At 40.6% G+C, this 19,074-nt stretch overlaps 1 protein-coding gene across 2 annotated transcripts in view; it reads left to right on the plus strand.

Moving 5' to 3' along the window:
- arhgap36 (Rho GTPase activating protein 36) overlaps positions 1–19,074 on the plus strand; it is a 61,957-nt gene that overhangs the window by 29,748 nt on the left and 13,135 nt on the right. For both annotated transcript variants that reach the window (XM_088016000.1, XM_088016001.1), the window contains exons 2-4: positions 5,872–6,028; positions 11,240–11,308; positions 18,635–18,948. In XM_088016000.1, coding sequence (XP_087872126.1) covers positions 5,872–6,028; positions 11,240–11,308; positions 18,635–18,948 — 540 coding nt within the window. The remainder of the gene's footprint in view (positions 1–5,871; positions 6,029–11,239; positions 11,309–18,634; positions 18,949–19,074) is intronic.

Raw genomic sequence — 19,074 nt, forward strand, 5'->3', positions numbered from 1 at the left:
GCAGAATTTGAACTATATCTGAAAATATAATCCAAATTATAAACTTCACCCAACCCAAGTTTTTGCCTGTGATCACCAATTGAGGTTTTCTCTTAAAACTTTGATTACTGAAATAAAATGAACCTCAGTGCGTTAAAGTAGAACCTTTCCAACCTTGGTCCTACAGGACCTTCCTGCCTGAAAAAAGACAAATAGGTAAATCTTTGAGGGGTTATCATCAGACGAGTTTCAGGAAAAGCTCAGACGGTTTGAACTCTGTACGATATCAGTTGCCAAGCAACAAATATGTTGCCTTTTTTCTCATCTGGAAGAACAAGCAGCATATTTGACTTCTTCACAAAGTGGGTGGGGAGGGGCGCTAATGAATTTAAAGCATCTTATCTTGTCAGATAAGATGAAAATTATTCAGGTTGGGTTCAGGATCACATCAGAGTATGAAATGTCACAGTTGAAGCACAGCGGTGGAGGTGTGATGAGATGGAGCAGTGGGGAGCGTTTGGGTTCTTGGAGTTGGTAATAAAGCAAAATTTTGGAATATTGATCGTAGATATTTATGTATTTGGCTTGTGATGGACTGCCAACCTGACATGGGTGTGTCCTGCATCCTGCTCAATTACCATTGGGAAGAGGCACCATGTGTGCACAAGCATGATTAACAGCACTAAAACCCGCCTCCTGGTTCTGATTGGCTGTTTTTAGTTAGCACTGGAAGAAGGCAGAAGAGCTCAATTTTTTATTTTTTTCTCACAGATTCTGTTTCATACTACACTATCATGACAGAGTGTCAGTTTTCACAAATGTATAAAAATATTTTTATAACAGTTACATGCAGCAGCCTTTGATGTTACCAGGAAGTAACACCAATATCTGTTTCAGTGTCAAAGCTTTATCGACATGTTTGGTGTTTTCTACAAAGTGAAGCTGTTAATGCGCCTCTTGTTGTGCAAATCTGGCCTCATGTTTCACTCCTTGACAGATGTGGGGCAGTTTTAATTTTAGTGTGTCAGCAATCGTAAAAAAAAAAAAAAAAAAACCCTGGAAACTGAAGTTGGATTGTGTGTGAATGCTCCTGCTTCGGTGCTGCTCCACAGCTCTACTACTAGATTTGTTTTCAGTCACATTCTTTGAAAAATCTTTACATTTATGGATAAAAACAAAGTCTAGATCTACGATGGTGGCTGAAATTAAAATGAATGACATCATATTCACCTTTAAGACGTCAAAATCGAATCTATTTGTTTGTGATGTAAACATGAAATTCTAGTCAGACCTGACTCAACAGCTGCTGTGTCAGTGAGTGACCTGTTAAGGCACAAGCCTTTGGCTCTGCCAAGGACCTATTAGTAAATCCTACCTGCGTCTGTGTGTGTGTGTGTGTGTGAGTGTATGTAAGCCACTCCCAGAGCACATTTACATACTAATGCGTGTAAAGCTGTGTTTTGAGACCATCTTAATGAAAACCAGCCATCGTGTCCTATTAATTCTCGGGAACACGATGCGAAGCCGAATAATGAGAAGATAATGAGACGTCATTAGATCTGAGGAAACTCTGTTCTTACATGTTCGTTATGTAAATCCCCAAACAGGACAGAACACACTGAAGGAGTTTCCTTGACAGGAAATTAAAAGCTTTTATAAAAAATAAAAAAAAATCAGCAGAAAGCTTGAAATGAATAAGTTAAGATCTGCTTGATGTCACAGTGAGTTTCGTTCCTCTGTTGGCGTGGGTGACTTCTTGAAATGATTATTGAATGACGAGCCTCTGATCACATCAACACAGCCCTGACGAAAGAGATGCAGAAAACCTCAGGAGTCGTTCAGATAAGAGCTGAGTTTTTGGTTTCCATTTATTATTCTTTTGAATTAATGAGAGTGACAAACAACATTTAATTTCCCTTTGAAATCAGCAAAGTATTTTTGACGAACATCACAAAACGAAGACGGAGAGAACCGTGCAGGAACACCGAGGCCTGGAGGGGAGACGTGTTTGATCCCACATGTGGTGAGAAACACCTGCCAGCTGTTAGTGTTTCTGTAAGTCCGTCACCTCATCATGAGGCATACATACACATTATTTTATTTTATTTATTTTTTTTTGCTACTTTTATAAATAGCCATATTTCATTGTAAACCTAGATAATTAGTGTGTTACAGCAGGTGTTTCTCTGCAGTGATTATTCATTCTGTCAGAGCAAATGTTTTGCAGATTTAAGCAATTCTTTCAACATGCTTTTGATGCAAATTAGCAAAAAAACCCAAAAAAAACAGCTTTCTTGATTAGGACAAAGATGTAAGAAAAAAAAGAAAAAGAAATAAAGAAATCTCTCTGTCTCATATTTGATGTTCTTGTCCTGCTCCAGACTGTTTTTGGTTCACATGTGGAAAAATATCTCGCAAGCTTGGCACAAAATACCCCATTGCTCCGTCTTCCTGTGTGGTTTGGCTGTCATGTGGCGTGAATTGTCTTGTTTCCTACTTCCTGCTATTGACAGCAGCCCATAACTAGACACGGTATAAGGAAAGGTCAGGAAGAATAGAACCTTAAGTCTAAAAACTGGCTACAAATGGAATCAGTGCAGTAAGAAATGTTAAGTAGTGTTTCGTTTTGCTAATATATTGTCATCATGAAGGCATACAAAGCAAAATTGGGCAAATGTGGACCTGGCATGGCATATTATTGACCTCTACAATAAAAAAAATAGACTTTTAGTGATGTTACAAAACATTCTTCTTTCATTAAACTTCTGTAAAATCAGATGTTTGCGTCTTTTTGTTCCACTTCCATATTGCTGTGATCAGTAAAAGCAAGATAAATGGTAGATCGAAGTTCTTAACACATCAACCGAACATATCAATCAATCAAGTTTATTTCAATAGCAAATTTCACCAACAAGGTAATTCAAAGGGCTACATTATAAAAACACGAATCAACTATTGAAACGTTAGATTTTTTGTTACACATCAAAATAGGCATAGCCACATGTGAAGCACTTTAAGATATTTCTCATTTCAGTCATAGGTCTTGCATGAATAAATCTTAAATCTTACATACATGCATGTATGTGGAGATCTGAAATTATCACACATTAAGGCCAGCATATTATCCAGCTAAACATGCATGATATTTCTGCATCTGCCAATGGCAACACTTGCAGAAATGTCTCCAGCGTTGCAAACGTCTCCTTCAGGTTATGTAATAAAAGAATAAAACTGGTTTTGAGTGGAATGCGTAAACGAATCCTTTCTGCAGGCTCCAAATGTTTCAGCAATGTTGGTCAGAGTCTGCAAACAACGAAACGTTTTGAAGTTTTTAGCTACGACTTTACAACGCACCGACTAAACCATTTCTAATCAAAAAGAAAGCGCCGTGACATTGATTTAGCTCTTCCCATCTAAAAAGTTTGAGTTTTAGCTTTAAATTTAATTTACGCTCCGTACGAAACTCCTCAGTTGCTCCTCAGAGCCCAGCAGTTGGAGGAAGGAAGCCCTTTTCGCCTGCTGTCACGCTGCAGACACATTTGCATTTTTGTCTGACAGGGTTTGAAAAGTCGGGAGGCGGACATTTCATGAGTTAGTCTGGCTCTGGTTGACCTTTGACTCGCCAATCTGTCCACCAAACACTTTGCATTCACCATGCTCTTTTCAAGATCTTCTTCTCTGGTTCACAAGATTCTTTTTAAGCAACATGATTCCAGTTGGAAATACCATTAATTCAGATAAAACATGGCAGATCAGACTGAATGTTTGCCGTTTTATTGTTTTTATTTGCTAGATTCCAGAACAATCAGTCTCTCTTACAAATTAACCAGTTTGCCAACATGAGTTTGGTACTTTGGGTGAAACATTTTGGGTTTCCTCCCACAAACGTCTCACTGAAAAAGCTGAACTTTTGGACCATTCTAAATCATTGATTTTATGTTTCTTAGTCCTAATTGTACCCAATTTAGCAGTATACATATGGTCATTTTTCATCCGATGTACCCATTTCCATCAGAACTTTAACTTTTTGACTGATGTCTTGAGATGTTGCATCGACATTTCCACATAATATTTTGCTCCAAGTCTATTTCGTGAAACGCACCGGTCCCTCTGGATGTAACAAACTAACATTTTAATTTATAGACCTCTGGACATTTCTCCTAAATACCCGAGTGCATTTTTAAAACTGAAATTTGGCTTTTTATGTTGCATAATGGCTTCTTTTTTTCTTTCAGTCAGCTTCCTCACAATGCATTTTTACTTTTGTTTTGAGGCTGATTCAAGTATTTCACTCCTAAAAACTCACATCTTCATACATCGTTGGGACACAAAACTTGTCTTATTTCCTGAACGCTATCCAATGACTGCAGCTGCAGCCCAAATGTAATACTTAACCATACTGAAAGTAAACACATTTAGACATAAATTGCTATGAAACTTGGCACTATTAAAGTCCCACCTTCCTTTTTAGATGAAACCTCTGTCAAAGCGCTGCCACGTTTTCATACTTTCATCTCACCGAACACATGGATATTTAAGCGAGACGTGATTGTGTTTTGTGTGCCTGTAAGTACACCCAGTAATATGAATGTAAGCAGAAGATGTTTGATGGTACTGCAGGTTTTACACAGTGCATTTTACGAGTTTATGTTAACGGTTTAAAGTTGGACCGCCATATAAGGATTTTGTATTCAGTTTATTTTTACTTGTGCAGCTGACGGCTGATCTTAGTCAAACGCTCGATACGAGGAGACGGGAGCTACAAAGTAACGTTTACGAGCTCTACTGACTGAGAAAAAGGAAATTATTTGAGCTCCTTACGTTCCATTCTGACGATTAATGTTCTTTGAAGGGCGATTCTGTTTACAGAGAAATCATAATACATTTCATTTGTGGTTTTGGTTGTGTGTGTGTGTTTTTTTTATTCCTGTTTATTGGCTTTGATGTGTTTTATTTTTGGATATTTAAAATGTGTTCCAGTGTTCTTTACTAAATTGAAGTTTGTTGGTCTTTAAGTGGGCGAACTTGCATTATTATCCCATTATCAATATATTCTATGAAAATGGTCTCAAAACAACTATATTGTTATCGTAATATTTAGCTTGCCAACTGTTGTTCCTGTTTTTTTTTATTTTGATGCATGACCGGTCAAAGAGTCGACTTTGTGTTTCTTGCACGTAAGGAAAAAGTCCTGTTGTCTTCTTTCAGCCTGCCCAGTAACAGGTGGGGGAGGGGAGAAATCTGTGTTACTCTATGCTGCCTGAGAAAGTGGATTTCTGACTCTCGTCACTCTGGCTTCTCAATAAAAAGACTTTTAAACCATTTGGGAAAAGTTGGCTAATCGTAAATCTCGATATGACAGCCTTTTGAAAAAAAGTTACTGGTATAAATATTATTACAACTTTCTGAAGACTTTCTTGTCTGTGTTTACATTTAGTCTGTTTTCTAAAGACAGACATTTGACAGACATTCATGCTCCGTTCTAAAATGTATTGCCAGTGTGCTGGCTGAAGCTTTGTCTAATGAGAGAAATAAAACCAAAGACCTCAAGGTCAACAGACAGAGAGTATTTTTGCAAAGAATGGCTCAGATAAAAATAAACCAGTGAATAATACCTGCAAACACAATTGGCAGGGCAATAACTCCAGCATAGAAAACTGTAAAGCCCTTGACTTGAAGTTGGTCACTAGAAAACTCTTACTTTTTGTGTTGCGGACGTTTTGAGACATCCAACAAAATGTTTGATGGTTGTTTGATCATCTTCTCTGAAGAATTTGACAAACTGATTTGTTTCATCGAACGTTTCAGGATAAAAGACAAACCTGTTAATGACACAAAGTGTCTGGACTCATTTCTGCAGAGGTTTTTAGACCGTCTCTGTTCTGCTTGCAGGGGGACCACACCTGGGCGACCATGCTGGGACAGAGTGTGCGTCTGCAGCCGGTTCCCATCCAGAGCCTGTCGGAGCTGGAGCGCGCCCGGCTGCAGGAAGTGGCGCTGTACCACCTGGAGGAGAGAGACCTGGACTGTAAGATCAACATTCCCAGAGGTAGGAGGAGGACGGTGGAGTAAGCATTCAGCCTTTAGCTTGAAACTGATGGGGAAAAAGTGCTGGTTATAAGTCAAATAATCTGGCAGTGGAACTGGAACTTTGTTGTCACTAACGAGCTCCCATATCTTTCATTAGGTTTTGTCTTATTTCAATCGTACTAAGATATTTTCACCAGAAACTAGACCAAAAACACTTGGTAACATTTTGTGTTTTTGCAGTGTAGGCGGAATCTCTTGCTTCTTGAGAACAGGGGCTTCTTTGCTTGACCCCAGATTTCTGTCATCATCATCGTCATCATCATCATCATCATCCTTTGGGATAACTTCCCAGAAAGAAACGGAAAAACAAGAATCGGATTTTTCCCAAATTATCTAAACCAAATTTGGCGTACCGCCTTCATCTCATGAGATCAGTGAATCGTTACAACACATTATCCTTAATAAAACCTTAATAATCTGAGCTGAAATATTAAAGGCGGCTGCTTCTTTACATGATCCTGTTTTCAGTAGAAGAAGAAGCAGCCAGCATATTACTGCTTTCTTAGATAACACTGTGACCAAAGCCTAGAGATTAACCTTTCCATGACCCTCTTATTTCATTGTCTCTGCCCCGATGAACAAACCGTCATATGATCGATTCATTACTCGAGAGGTTTTCTTCCCGTCTTGTGACTTTTTGAAATACCTGCAGGAAGAAACACCCCCATACATTTCTCAATCCAAAGGTGCCTGACTTTGCGGCTGCTGACGCATCGCGAACAACCGTAGTAAGAATCTCTGAAGCGCTTCAGAAGGAAAGTCGAGCCTTCATCCTGGCTCAGATGTTTATTTGCGCGGCATTCCTCCGCTTGATGCTCCCCGCTTTGAAATATTATTTTCGTGGAACCTCTTGATCCGCCTGAACTCCAAAGAGCTGAATCCACGTGGTAATGGGATATAGTTGCTCCAATGCGCCGTAACTGTTTTGTTTTTTTTCCCCCTCACACACACACCCTCAGACGTTTTCTCCCAGGTTTTATTGAGACCTGAGGGATGCAGACAAGGGTTTCGTTTTTTTTTTCTTTTCTTTTTTGCTGCTGTGGCCATTAAGATAGTTTTCTCAGACTCCCAACGTTTTTTCAAATAACCAACAGGCTCAACTTTCACCACGTTTCTATTTGAAGCTCGGTACACTTCTTTTTGTTTTTTGTTGTTTTCAGCTCAATTATGCGTTTTTTCTTCACAGTTTGTGGCTTTTGTTCGCATCCCCAAGGAGAAACTTTAGCGGCCACCCAACTTCACAAAATTTCCCCTTGTTTGCGTGTTTAAATTCCCCCTCGGGGAAACTAAACCCCAGCGAGTCTCGTTGATATCATCCTGTGGGAAGAAATGGAATTTTTTTAAAAAATTAATCGACCAGCATGGTGAAAATGTGTTGGTGCATCTGTCACTTTATATAACCAGAGATGACAGAAAATTCAGCCTGTAAGTATTTCAGGTTTTATGTTTGCTTGGAAGATGTTTTTAGCATTTTACTACTCTGAGAAAATGTGTGCAAAGAGCTATAAAAGGATTTCCCAAAAAGGACCCAGAACTTTCCTCTGGATATTTGTCCAGCACCTCATCCAGTCCAAAACAAACCTCTTATCTGCAAACGGCATCCTGAAACATCGTCGTCTGTGAGGCTAATCGAGGCGAAGCTTTCCAAAAATCAAAATACACCCTACATAGTTTCCCGTTTTCAGATGCAGCCCTTTGGTTCTCATAGACGTTCAGACTTGCTAAGTGATGAAATTCATAAATCAAAGTAAAAATCCAATAATCGTTTTAAAAAAGATCACAGCCGATTTTGTTCCTGCTGACATTTTGAGGTCAGCGTCTTTCAAAGATGCTCGGCGATTTTCAAATAAATGAACAGTAATTTTTTTTTCCTTTATTTTCCTCTGAAGTTATGTCTTTATTCAATAATAAATTGAAGAATAAATTTCATCTTAAAGTTAAAAGCTAAAAACAAACATTTTCAGCAACAAGAACTCTCCTCATCGAAACAGAACCACCGAAATATTCTATTAAAAAAACTCTGAAATGTCTCTTGAGGTCATGTTACTGCATTTCTTCCTCTTCCTGTGAAACTCTCTGCTTGTATCATTTTCTGGAAACCCTCTGATATCTTATTCATAACACTTAAAAAAAATTATGTAACTTGACGTCTTTCTCTTTTTGGGCCGCAGATTAGAAAGACAAACAAAAAAAAACATGTGGGAAACGGATGAATCACTTTCTATTTCCTTTTTTTTAGTTTCCATGGCAATAAAAATGTCAAGTATACACCGATATATGTGAAGTACTGGTTAAAAAAAAAATACAACCTCTTTCAACAACCTTTATTAAACTATGCAACTGTTACAGTTTACTGGTATGAAACATGTTGTGTATCCAAACAAACCATTCTACGGTCAAAAGCTAAAGTTTGGTTTCAAATTGTGTCAACTGAGAATACGAATAAAGCTAAATATCTTTACGCCTTGAAATTGTATCATATACTTTGTTTTTTTGTTTTTTTATATACGCACATCTTTTTTTTCGGCTGATTATTTTAGTTTTGTTTAAGGAATATTGACGGGAAGAAATCTGTTGGAAACTTGAGGTTGTAATCAAATCATCTGAAACTCGTAGGACAGCAAACCGTCGTTATTGTTCCTAAAATGATTCATGATTTCTAGTGACATCCTTCATGTCGAACAGAGGCACAGTTCAGTTCTTTCAAAAACCATCCTCTAAAGATAATGACGCTGTAAGTTTGCTCTAAACAAGATAAGCTTGGAACAACAAAGGGCAACGTGACAGAGGTTGTTAGCATCAGCTGAGTGAAAGATTCCTTTTATTTTTTTTTTTATCTTTTCCGCCTGGCTTGCAGACAAGGCTCTCAGTGAGCGAGTGTGGGAATAGTTTAGCTCCTCGTCTCCCCTGAGGGGGGAAATCTCCGCAGAGCAACGTGTCCGTTTCGGCCGAGGCTTCGGCTCCCGCCGTGCCGCCCTCCTCCCCGCTCGTCCTCCTCGGGCTTCTGCTGCGTCGCTCGCGTCTGTCAGATTTCGCTCTGTACTTTTGTTTTCTCATGTCACGTTTAAACCAGATCCCTTGCTGCTAATTTTCGTTTTTGGAGCTCATTCTCATGCCCCCTTATTCTCGAGTCTCTTTTCTACCGGGGACGACGAAACTATCTGAGTCTCCGCTTTGTCTTTTTTTGTTCCGTCTGTTCTTCTCGTTTTATCCTCTCTCCAGCCCGTCTGCCTTCTCTTAATTCAAAAATAATCAAACTCAGAGCGGCAGAGAGGCCAGCAAACACCAGATCTTTTGATTAACGTTTCAGGGAGACTAATTTCAGATGAAGAATTTAATAAAACTTGCAGCTGCTATTGTTTTTTTTGTTGTTTTTTTTATTGCCAGATATAGTTGGGATGTTATGCTGAACTCCTTTGTTTGTTAAAAACCAAATTAAATTAACATAATTCTCACACTAATCCCTGCAAATATTTGCACTTCCAGGGGTTTTTAATCAAATCTGTTGCCATGTGTTTGGACACAGACACTAACAACAAATTACTTTCTAGTAGAACTTGCAGTAAAACAATGTCACACTCCTTTAGTTTTTCACTTTTGATCACATACTTTTATGTTTTTTTTTGTTTTGTTTTTTTCTTTTTAGGATTTATACAACAGACCATCATGTTCACATTCTCTCCAGTTCACGGTGATATTTTGCTTGTAGTCTGACCCACGGAAATCTGAACAAAGATTGACGTTCATGGCTGGAACCTGGCAGATTTTGGAAAATATTCAGCATCTTTGCATCTTTTGCGTTGCAGTTCATCTTTTTCCTTTCTCAAACAAGCCATGTTAGCTTGGATTCAGATGATTTCCAGGTATTTATTTACACAGGTGCCAGAACGTAAGTTTGTAAAAAGCTAAACAAAATAAGATGAGAATGTTGCATTTCTGCAAACATCTCTCTCTGTTTGACCATAACTTTTTCCTCTGCGTTTCGTAAATGTACAAACAGGAACACACACTCGTCGATAGAAAATAAGCCGTAGATGGAGGTGCCGTGTGTTCACTGGGAGGAGCTCTGCACTTTAGAAATAAACCTTAATTTCCTGCAGTCGTGGGAATTTGACCTCTTTATCCCAACAGCTGAAATGCTCTCTGCCCCCCAACCCACCAACCGCTCTGTTTCTATTTTATGTCTATTTTTGAAAATGTCCTTGTCAGTAAGGGTGAAAACAGAAAGGAAGGGATTTTGTTACTCATGTCGCAGGTATTTTGGAAAGCGCAACTGTAGGTAATAAATCAAATCCTTACGTAATCGGGAAAAGACTAATCCATCCTCGGATTAGTCATTTCTAAACACCAGACCCCGGGATTCTTGCACATAAACAAGTCCGAAAAGCGAAACGTGGACCTGCTTTGAAACAAATTACATAAGGAATCGGTGAAGTTCCTGTGAACCGACTCTCGTGTGGGGATGCTCCTAGTTCACATCAGACCTGGTTGGATATCCGATTTGATTTGTGATCAAATTGAGCAAAAGTAGTGAGATTAGATGTAACATAGTTGATTTTTTAGTGCAAAAAAATCAATAGTCAAAAAAAAAGATAGACAAATATTTTAGTCTATAGATATGCAAGTGTGGGTATAAAACAGCAGGAAAAGGTGGTTTTACAAAGTCTGTCTTGGATGCTAGCGAGAGAAAAGAAAAGACTCAGAAGACATGTACGACTTCACAACCAGGCAGCGCAGCGTTGGTGAATCACATGAAATCCAAAGTGCAAACATTAAACATTGTCTCTGTGTTTTTCTTGGACCCCCTTTTCTTACGCTCACGAAGGAAAGCAGGCTGTCCAAACAAACAGCTACGGCTCGTCTGCAGAAACATTCGGCTATGTTGTTGAGGAAAGAGAAGAAAGTTGTGCTGAGGATGCAGTCTGTACGGGACACGAGAAAGACGACGGCGGACGCTTTGAGTTCACTTCCGTCCCAAAAGACGGCCAAAAACAATCGAGCTTTTCCACACAGTGGACAGCGCGGTGTTTGATCTCAACAATACACGATAAATAGAAGAAAGACATTTCAGACTGTGGATTGCACAATCTTTATTGTTGAGAATGAAGCAAAGACGATCCGACGGTTGACGTTCGTTGTAACTTTTTGTTTTTCTCCCTTCTCCCCGCAGAAATACGCAAACGAAGGAAGTCCCTCCGCAGACGGTTTGACTCCTTCTCAAAGGAGAAGAAAGAGCGAGGTAAGTTCACACAGCACTCTGACATTAAAGCGGTAAAACACAACACCATCCGCGGCCTTAGGCCCTGTCTCCCAAGACGAGCCGCGAACGCATTTCCGCGAATCCAATGTTTACCACAGCGAGCGTCATCATGAAGCACAATGTCCCCTCTGTCCGTTCAATCAGCATCACCACCGCTGACTTCCAGTGGCTTTTACTAGCGCTAACCACTTTTGGTCCCTCTTGAAAAGCAGTGTTTATAAAGCACGAGGAGGGTCGGGGCTGCAGACTGAATCCTGCTGGGTTCCCAGAGTGAGGCATGTGCGTCTTTGTTTCTGCTGGTTTAGTGTAATATAAACCGAATAATGAATGAATACAGACACCCACTGGGCGCTTTTACGTGGCGCTGTGTCACCGTTGTTAACGTAACGGCCCGTTTTCTGGAAATAACCACAGTGTTGTTTAGGCTGGACAAAGAGTTTATGACTGAACTACTCAACGAGCAAATGCCACTATCGTCGTTTCTTGGTTAATAAGCTAACCAAGAAGCTTGGGGAATTAGCTAGGTCAATTTGACCAAGGTTTCTTGGTCAAATTGAGTCAAATTTGGATGGTTGATGAACTGAATTTAAACCTTCAAGTCCTAAACGGAGTCAAATTTCAAGTATCGCAGAGAGAGTCGGGTGAAAATGACCTGGAATGTGTGACTGATTGGAGCGGAGCATTAACCAAATAAGCCAGTCGAAGAAAAAAAATGTCTTGGCCTACTCTGCAGAAGGAATTTGTTGACTAAATCAGGACTGAGTTTGCCAATTTAACTGTAGCAGTATGTCGTTTTATTTTGAATCACATCACAGGCATCTCACTTCTGCTGTAGCCTCCACGTTAATCCCCAGGTTTTGTCGTAATGCAGCCTATATTTGTGAAGAATTTGTGCAAAAACAGATTTAAATTTTATTCTGGTGTACAATAAACACGTTGTGTCTGGATTGACAGTTTTATTCAACAAGGAACAATGGTGCTGCTAAATAAGTGCAGTCAGAACCGGTGTAAAGACGAGTTGAGGTTTCTCTGTGACGGGTCTTTGAACGTGCTTTGCGTTATCCAGCCACATTTACGAAAGCCAAAGAGTTTCTTTGTGTGCCGTTTAAAACCAAGGACTTGAGCTACAACAACGGACCAGGACGGATGTTTGTGGGTCATGTGTTTGTTATTACTCTATGGGTCTATCCCACATCCTTCCCACAGTTCTACACTATTTGCTTTTTATAATTTTCATTTTTCTGTTGAGCAGCCAAACGGGAAACAAAGACAGCTGCGTTGGTTGTAAACGTTAGACGTTTCTACGGCTCTGTTTGCATCTGCTGCTGCTTTCATCGCTCTGCGTCCGATCCGGCTCCCTTTCCCGGGGCATCAGTAGTGGCGAGCGTGTAAACAGAAACAGAGGCGGCTCACACTCATCTGTCGAAATTAGCCTCATTGTGTATTCTGTTCCCTCCCTCCCTCCCACTCGTCTCGTTTATTTACCTCCATCGAGCCACGTGACTCAAACCTCTCAGAATGAGATGTTCTCTGGTTTCAGGTGATTATCGCTGCAGGGCGAGATACCATCCGACACACTCCACACACACATTCCTGGCTGTCTGTGCAGACCTCTAAATCCCGCCTGCAGCCTCTCACACACAGACGCTGGAGCGGCCATGCTGACCGGGCTAATCAAAACGCAGAACATCGGGGCCTGGTTCTGCTTTCCTGCTGCCTCCAGGGGTCAGCAGGTTACAGATTACAGTACATATAACAGGATTACACGGTGGCAACCGTAATCTGTTTGGAGAGTGGCTGGGAAGGAATCAGATGTGAAGCTTGAGTGGCGAGCTGGTTGGTACCAGAGTTACTGTAATGGGAGTGGACATTTTGTCGCTGTAGGCGAGATTTTGTCACTTTTGACTTTGAGGCGCTTTGTGTCTAAATAGTTTTCTGCCGTAGTTCCGATTGTGCAAATTGGAACTACAAAAATAAATTTGCCTTACAGAAACATGACAATTAGAAAAAAAAGAAGAAAAAAAATCATCACGGTTATCGTTGAAAAAGTTTTTGCATTAGGATAATGTCGTTTTTTGGCTGTATCAGTATTAGGGTATTTCACAAAACTGCAATGGAAACACTGTTTTCGCGAGTCATGTGATCAACAATCGAATGTTGCTACTGGGGGAAAAGACGAAGAAGAAAACAGGAAATGTTAAGATGATTATTATGATGCAGCATGTTTTGTAACGACTTATCTTGTGAATAAACTTATTCACAATGTGATTTTAAGTGAGTTTCTCATTTAAAAGAAACTCTGCAATTGCGAAATTGTGTTTTTAGTTCAACGTTAGGGGAATATCGACAACGTTTTTTGCACATTTGTAATGGAAATGCAACTTCCTTCTTCTTAGGCTGCATACCAGGTGCAGGAATGAACCAACTAGAAGAGAAGGGGGAAGCTAAGCTACTTCTTATTAGATGTATTTATTATTTTTTTCTATGCTATATTAGCTATATTAGAGCAGAATTTTTCAACTTTTTTTTTTCTTGACCCTTTTTATGGCGCCCCTAGACTCCTGGCACCCTCAGCATTTACCTGTACCGCCTAGGCCAAAGGCCAGCCCTTAGTGTGCTTAGAGGGCAACAAGTGTTAAACCAACAGTTCTTTTTAATATTAATACCCCAGATCACCCATATTATAATCCGACTGCTGCTGTGGCTAAAGAAAAACAGAGGAGAATCCAGAGCAGCAGTGCAATAAATCTGCAGCAATCCTACGTTACTGGAAGAGTCTGAGCTGACGACTGGAAACGCTCCAGAGGCAGAGGACTCAGATTTATGAACACAAACACAGCTGTCTTCCTGTCTGAGCTTTAGTGTTCATTTCACAATTAATCCCTGCTGCCCTGGCAGTCAAACAAAGTCAGGGCTAAGGCTAATGCAGAAGCAGCTTGTCAAATTTTTAAAAAATGTTTATTTTATTTTATTTTATTTTTTGTTTTTTTGGTCCTGAAATCACTGTTGCAAACCAACTTTAAACAATAAAACTTCAAACTTTAAAAGTCATTCTTGACCAGTGGATGACTTTTATATTGAGAATTTTGATACATTATAAAATAAACTTTTTTTATGGACATCATAAGCAAGGCATTTTGTTGGAGTCTAAATTCAGTACAGTTATATTGTTATGTAATTGTAGAGAACCGTAAAAGAAGAAAGATGTTTTTTTTTTGTTGTTTTTACAAATAAGGAGCCCTGACTCAGGATATCGTAGAGCCAGATGTTGCTGCAGTTACAGCTGCAAATTTTTTTGGGATTAGTGTCAGTCATAGTAGCCGAGGCTCATTAAATTGCTCAATATGATTGAGGTCTGGCCTTTGACTAGACCAGCAGGTATGTCTAAGGTCTTTGTTCTGCTAGAAGACAATTTTCTCCACCAGTTTCAAGTCTTTCAAAGCCTTTTAAAGTAATTTATAATGTCCACTTTCAAGACTGCAGTAGAGCCATCAAGCGCCCTCAGTCATGATGCTGCCATCGCCGTGTTTCAGTGTGCCAGCAATATGTAATGTTAGTTTTTCAACACTTCGTGGCATGCAGTTCACATTCTTTCTCCATTTTCCACTCGACTTGTGGCTAAATGAAGGGACTCTATTTCTTTCTCCACCAGAAAGACCAGATTTGTGAACTGAAGGACTAGTAGTTGTGTGTATCTCAAAAGATTAGCACAACAAAGCAAATAAGAGAGGCACAGGTCATGAACAATTTAGCACAACTTTCCCTTAAAAGCATACATTTTCCAACCAACATCCTACTATAACGTCTTCATCAATACAGCCTGCAGCTATTGGGCATCTAAACATCCACTTCATGTGTCTGTTGGCCGAACCAGTCGGTTGTTAAATGCTCTGCTTCCTGAACAAGCAAACAGCTCGAGTGCAAACAGCTAAACACATCAATGTGATTATTTTGCTAGTAATTACAGCTAAAAGAGAGACGGCACCACGGATGATGGGTCAGTCCAACAGCAAACATCAACACTGAGGAACAAGCCCAGGCTTACTGAACAACGGTCTGAAGCCTGTTCCTGTTGGTGGGGGGAAAACGAGACGCAGGGTTCGTCTACGCCGCTGCTGGTGTGTAGGGAGAGCAGCTCTTCCCTTAGTGGCAATCTGAAGAATCACCGTGACTAAATATATGCTCTGACTCAGCCGATGGTGTCGATAAGAAGCAAATGAGGTCATTAGTGCGTAGGAAATTCCTGAAGTGTGGAAAGCACATGTTCTACTTTTTTTTTTTTTAAATCACTAGAAAAGGTTTTATTGTCTACTACTCTGACAATTTTCTCAATAATACTTGCCTCAGAAGCTTGTAGCAAGTAAAAAGAAAACTGGCCACGTTAAAACTAAGCGTCATTTATCATTTTTACTTCTTAAAATCTGTACAGAGACATGCATCTCACAGTATGGTACAGGAAATCACCCAAGCGCTTGTGTACGTCATGCATTGTTTTACTTAAAGACAAAACCAGATCAGGACTGATGAGCAAAAATGATCAGCAGAATGATTGTTGGTGATTCACTTCCTGTAATATTGGTGGTTATGCAAATCAGACCAGAAGACTATTTCTTATTAATTTGGATACTATTACATATTATGGCCACGTTAAAACTAAGCATCATTTATCATTTTTACTTCTTAAAATCTGTACAGAGAGACATGCATCTCACAGTATGGTACAGGAAATTAACATTATGTTAATGTTTTTGGTGGCGGGTGAAAAGTCCTGCTCACCTTCCATAGAAACCGTGGCGTCAGTCTTGATTTAAGTCCCCTTGCACCATTACCTTATCACTGAATCTCTTATATTTGTGTTGCAGGAAAGGCATGAAGCGTATCTGCATCATGTGCACCACAAAGCCAAACCCAAACAAACCCTTGGGGAAGCCCTCTGAGGGAGGGCGCTTTGGAAGGGAGATGTTAATGGAAGTGGAAAGTTGTGTTGTGTTGGGGAGCAACAAACACAACTTTGAGTTGTTGACACTGTCATTGCTCGACTTTGTAGAGCTAATGGTATCGCCACCTGTCACAGAAAACAGAGCAAGGGAATAAAGTTGGAAGCAGACGCTTCTTCATGCCCATCCACACCTGGGAAATGTTCCAGTGAAGTTCCTAATATTTTCTAGACAATGTAGGGACTCGGGTAAACCCAAACCGGGCTGTGGGAAAGTATTTCCCCCCTTATATTTCATCTGTTTGGTTGTTCGCTACACTTACATCTTTTAGATGAATGTGTTGATATCATTGAACGATTGAGGAAATACAAAAAGCAGCCAGTTTCAGTCACTGGCAAAGAGTGTTTTGGACAAAGGTTTTGTAGACTAGACCTCTACAAAACCTTTTTTTTTTATTTACTCGTTCAGAGACAGACTTCCTGGTGGATCGTTGTCCAACTGCCTAAACCAACTGCGCTCGACCTCAAGACCAGAATAGGAGTTGGATGTTTTCCCTCCGTAGCAAGTCAGAATCTTAAGAACATCATCCTCCTACCACCATGTCTGACGATGATCTTTGTTTGAGATGTTGTGTCTTTACTCCAGATGTAACGGCGTAAATGTCACAGATCTCGGAGTCATTTTGTAGGCTAGTCGGCTCTCGGTGTGGTATTCAAGAGTCTTTAAGCTCAAGAAGTAACTCTGTAACCTTTTCTCCTTAGACTGATCGTCAATTTCTAGAGATCAGAGTGTTTTGCTCTTTGAGATATTTCAACCTACTACTTGTTTCTAGATCTGTGCTATTTAAATAACTTCTAACAATAATTTGTCCTGCATATTGCTATTGGAATCAAACTGAAGTGGTGCAGACAACATAGATAATCACTGCTGATTCATGAATCCACAACCAGGCGGTTTCATATTCCGCGTTGGTCTGAATAGCTTTTCCCCTTCATAAATCAAAATAATCATTTGAAAACTGCCTTTTGTATTTAATCGGGTAGAAAAACAAAACCTTTAATGGGGTAAATACTACTTTATTGTGGCCTCATGCTGTAGTGTCCATTAGCATGTTCCACGGCAACAAGCTAGCTGTTGCAGGCAGGTTGCCATCAGAACAAGGAGCTTATCTTTGGAGTGGCACCTGACCAGCGTACATGTGGAGGAGGGGTGAGCTCAGTCACTTCAGCCTGAAATTACACAGCATTAAAGGGAAAACGGGGAAGGCTGAGTTATTGAGAGTTCAAGTTTAAACTGGAAACTGAAAAAAAGAAATTTACTTTGAATTTTACTGCGTTGCGTATTATGTTCCATTAAGAATTGGAAAACCTGCAGAAACGTCAAAGTAAGTATTAAATTGGCTCGACGTGAACACAATATGGCATTCTGTATGCGCATTTAATAAAAAAAATTAATTCCTCCAAGTATTTTTTTCATCATTCCTAAATTTCTTTTGCCGTCTTTATTGATGATCTTGGAAGGCCTGCAGCCAAACTGCTGGGAGCGGTTATTTAAGGCTCAGTCAATCCCATATATTTAAGGATTTGCGTGGCCTCCTTCCAGTCCCTCTCTGCTGCGCGACCTGGTTGCCGGGTGTTGGCGCACGTGGGCGATCGTCACTTGGTGGCCCATGTGTTTTTCATTCAGGCCATCATGTGCTGCTTCACGGTTCTCTGAGTGCGAGAGGGAATAGCTGGAGGGAGGGCAATCTCCTCACCGTTTCCTACCTCATGCATTTTAATGGCACAGGTAAAAGTAACTCAGTCCTGTTAAGTGCTCGGCTTGCTTTGCGATTTTTAGAGATCTAGTCTTCTGACAAGAGCTCATTAAGTGCACCTGAGTGTTGGTTGCAGCCAGAAAGTCAGATGTGATCAGAAATGAAGACATGATTATCAAGAGGAATCAGTTGGGCCATAGCTGTGTTTACGTTGACCTTAAAAGTGCGCAAATTGGAATCACACAAATTTGCTTAAAGGAAACGCGCTAATTTTGAAAGAGCAAACTTTTATGATAAAAACGGTTCCGACAGGCCAACCTGAAGCTGATGTTCAGCCGTCATTTGCCGTTGACCTCCTGATGTCAGACATGGCGACGACGAAATTTGTTAGTTTTGTCTTATTTAAAGTTTACTAAGATATTTCCACGAGAAACTGGACCTAAAATACTTGGTAATATTTGGTGTTTTTGCAGAGCACAGTCCAAACACATAGCAGTTGGGTTAATTGGTCTCTAAATGCCTCTCAGACATGATTATTTGTCACACATGTTTCCATGTCGCCCCTTTTGTTGGTGTTGGTCTCTTGGAATAACTCCCTGCGTTCTTCCCCAGAAAATGCCCCCAAAGCATTCGGCATCCCGCTCTCCCAGGCCATCGCCAACGACCAGGCGTACAAGCGGCGTCAGGACGCCCTGAAGGAGAGCAGGCGCGACTGCCTGGACCTGGAGGCCAGCGTCCTGCGCTTCAGGGCCGAGAAGAGGCAGTTCTTCAACGGGAGCAAACCTCTGGGCAGCTCCTCGTCCATCACAGGCGGAGTCCCCGGGTCCCCTTCCGCCAACTCGGTGGCTCCGGCGCCGGTGTACGACACGCAGAGCAAAGCGGCGTCGCCGACAATTATGGACAACGCCAGCCGAGGACAAAGGAGGGTGAGACGGGTTTCGCTTTCACGCTTCAGCCACAGAGACGTCGCGCTGAAGAAATGTACATTTAGTCCGTGAAACCTGTGAATGTTACGCATTTCTGCAGATTGTTTTTGCGATTTCGCAAGCCAG

Source organism: Poecilia mexicana, unplaced genomic scaffold (assembly GCF_051168715.1).
Source record: "Poecilia mexicana isolate PSO_F unplaced genomic scaffold, ASM5116871v1 scaffold_18, whole genome shotgun sequence".
Lineage (NCBI taxonomy): Eukaryota > Metazoa > Chordata > Actinopteri > Cyprinodontiformes > Poeciliidae > Poecilia > Poecilia mexicana.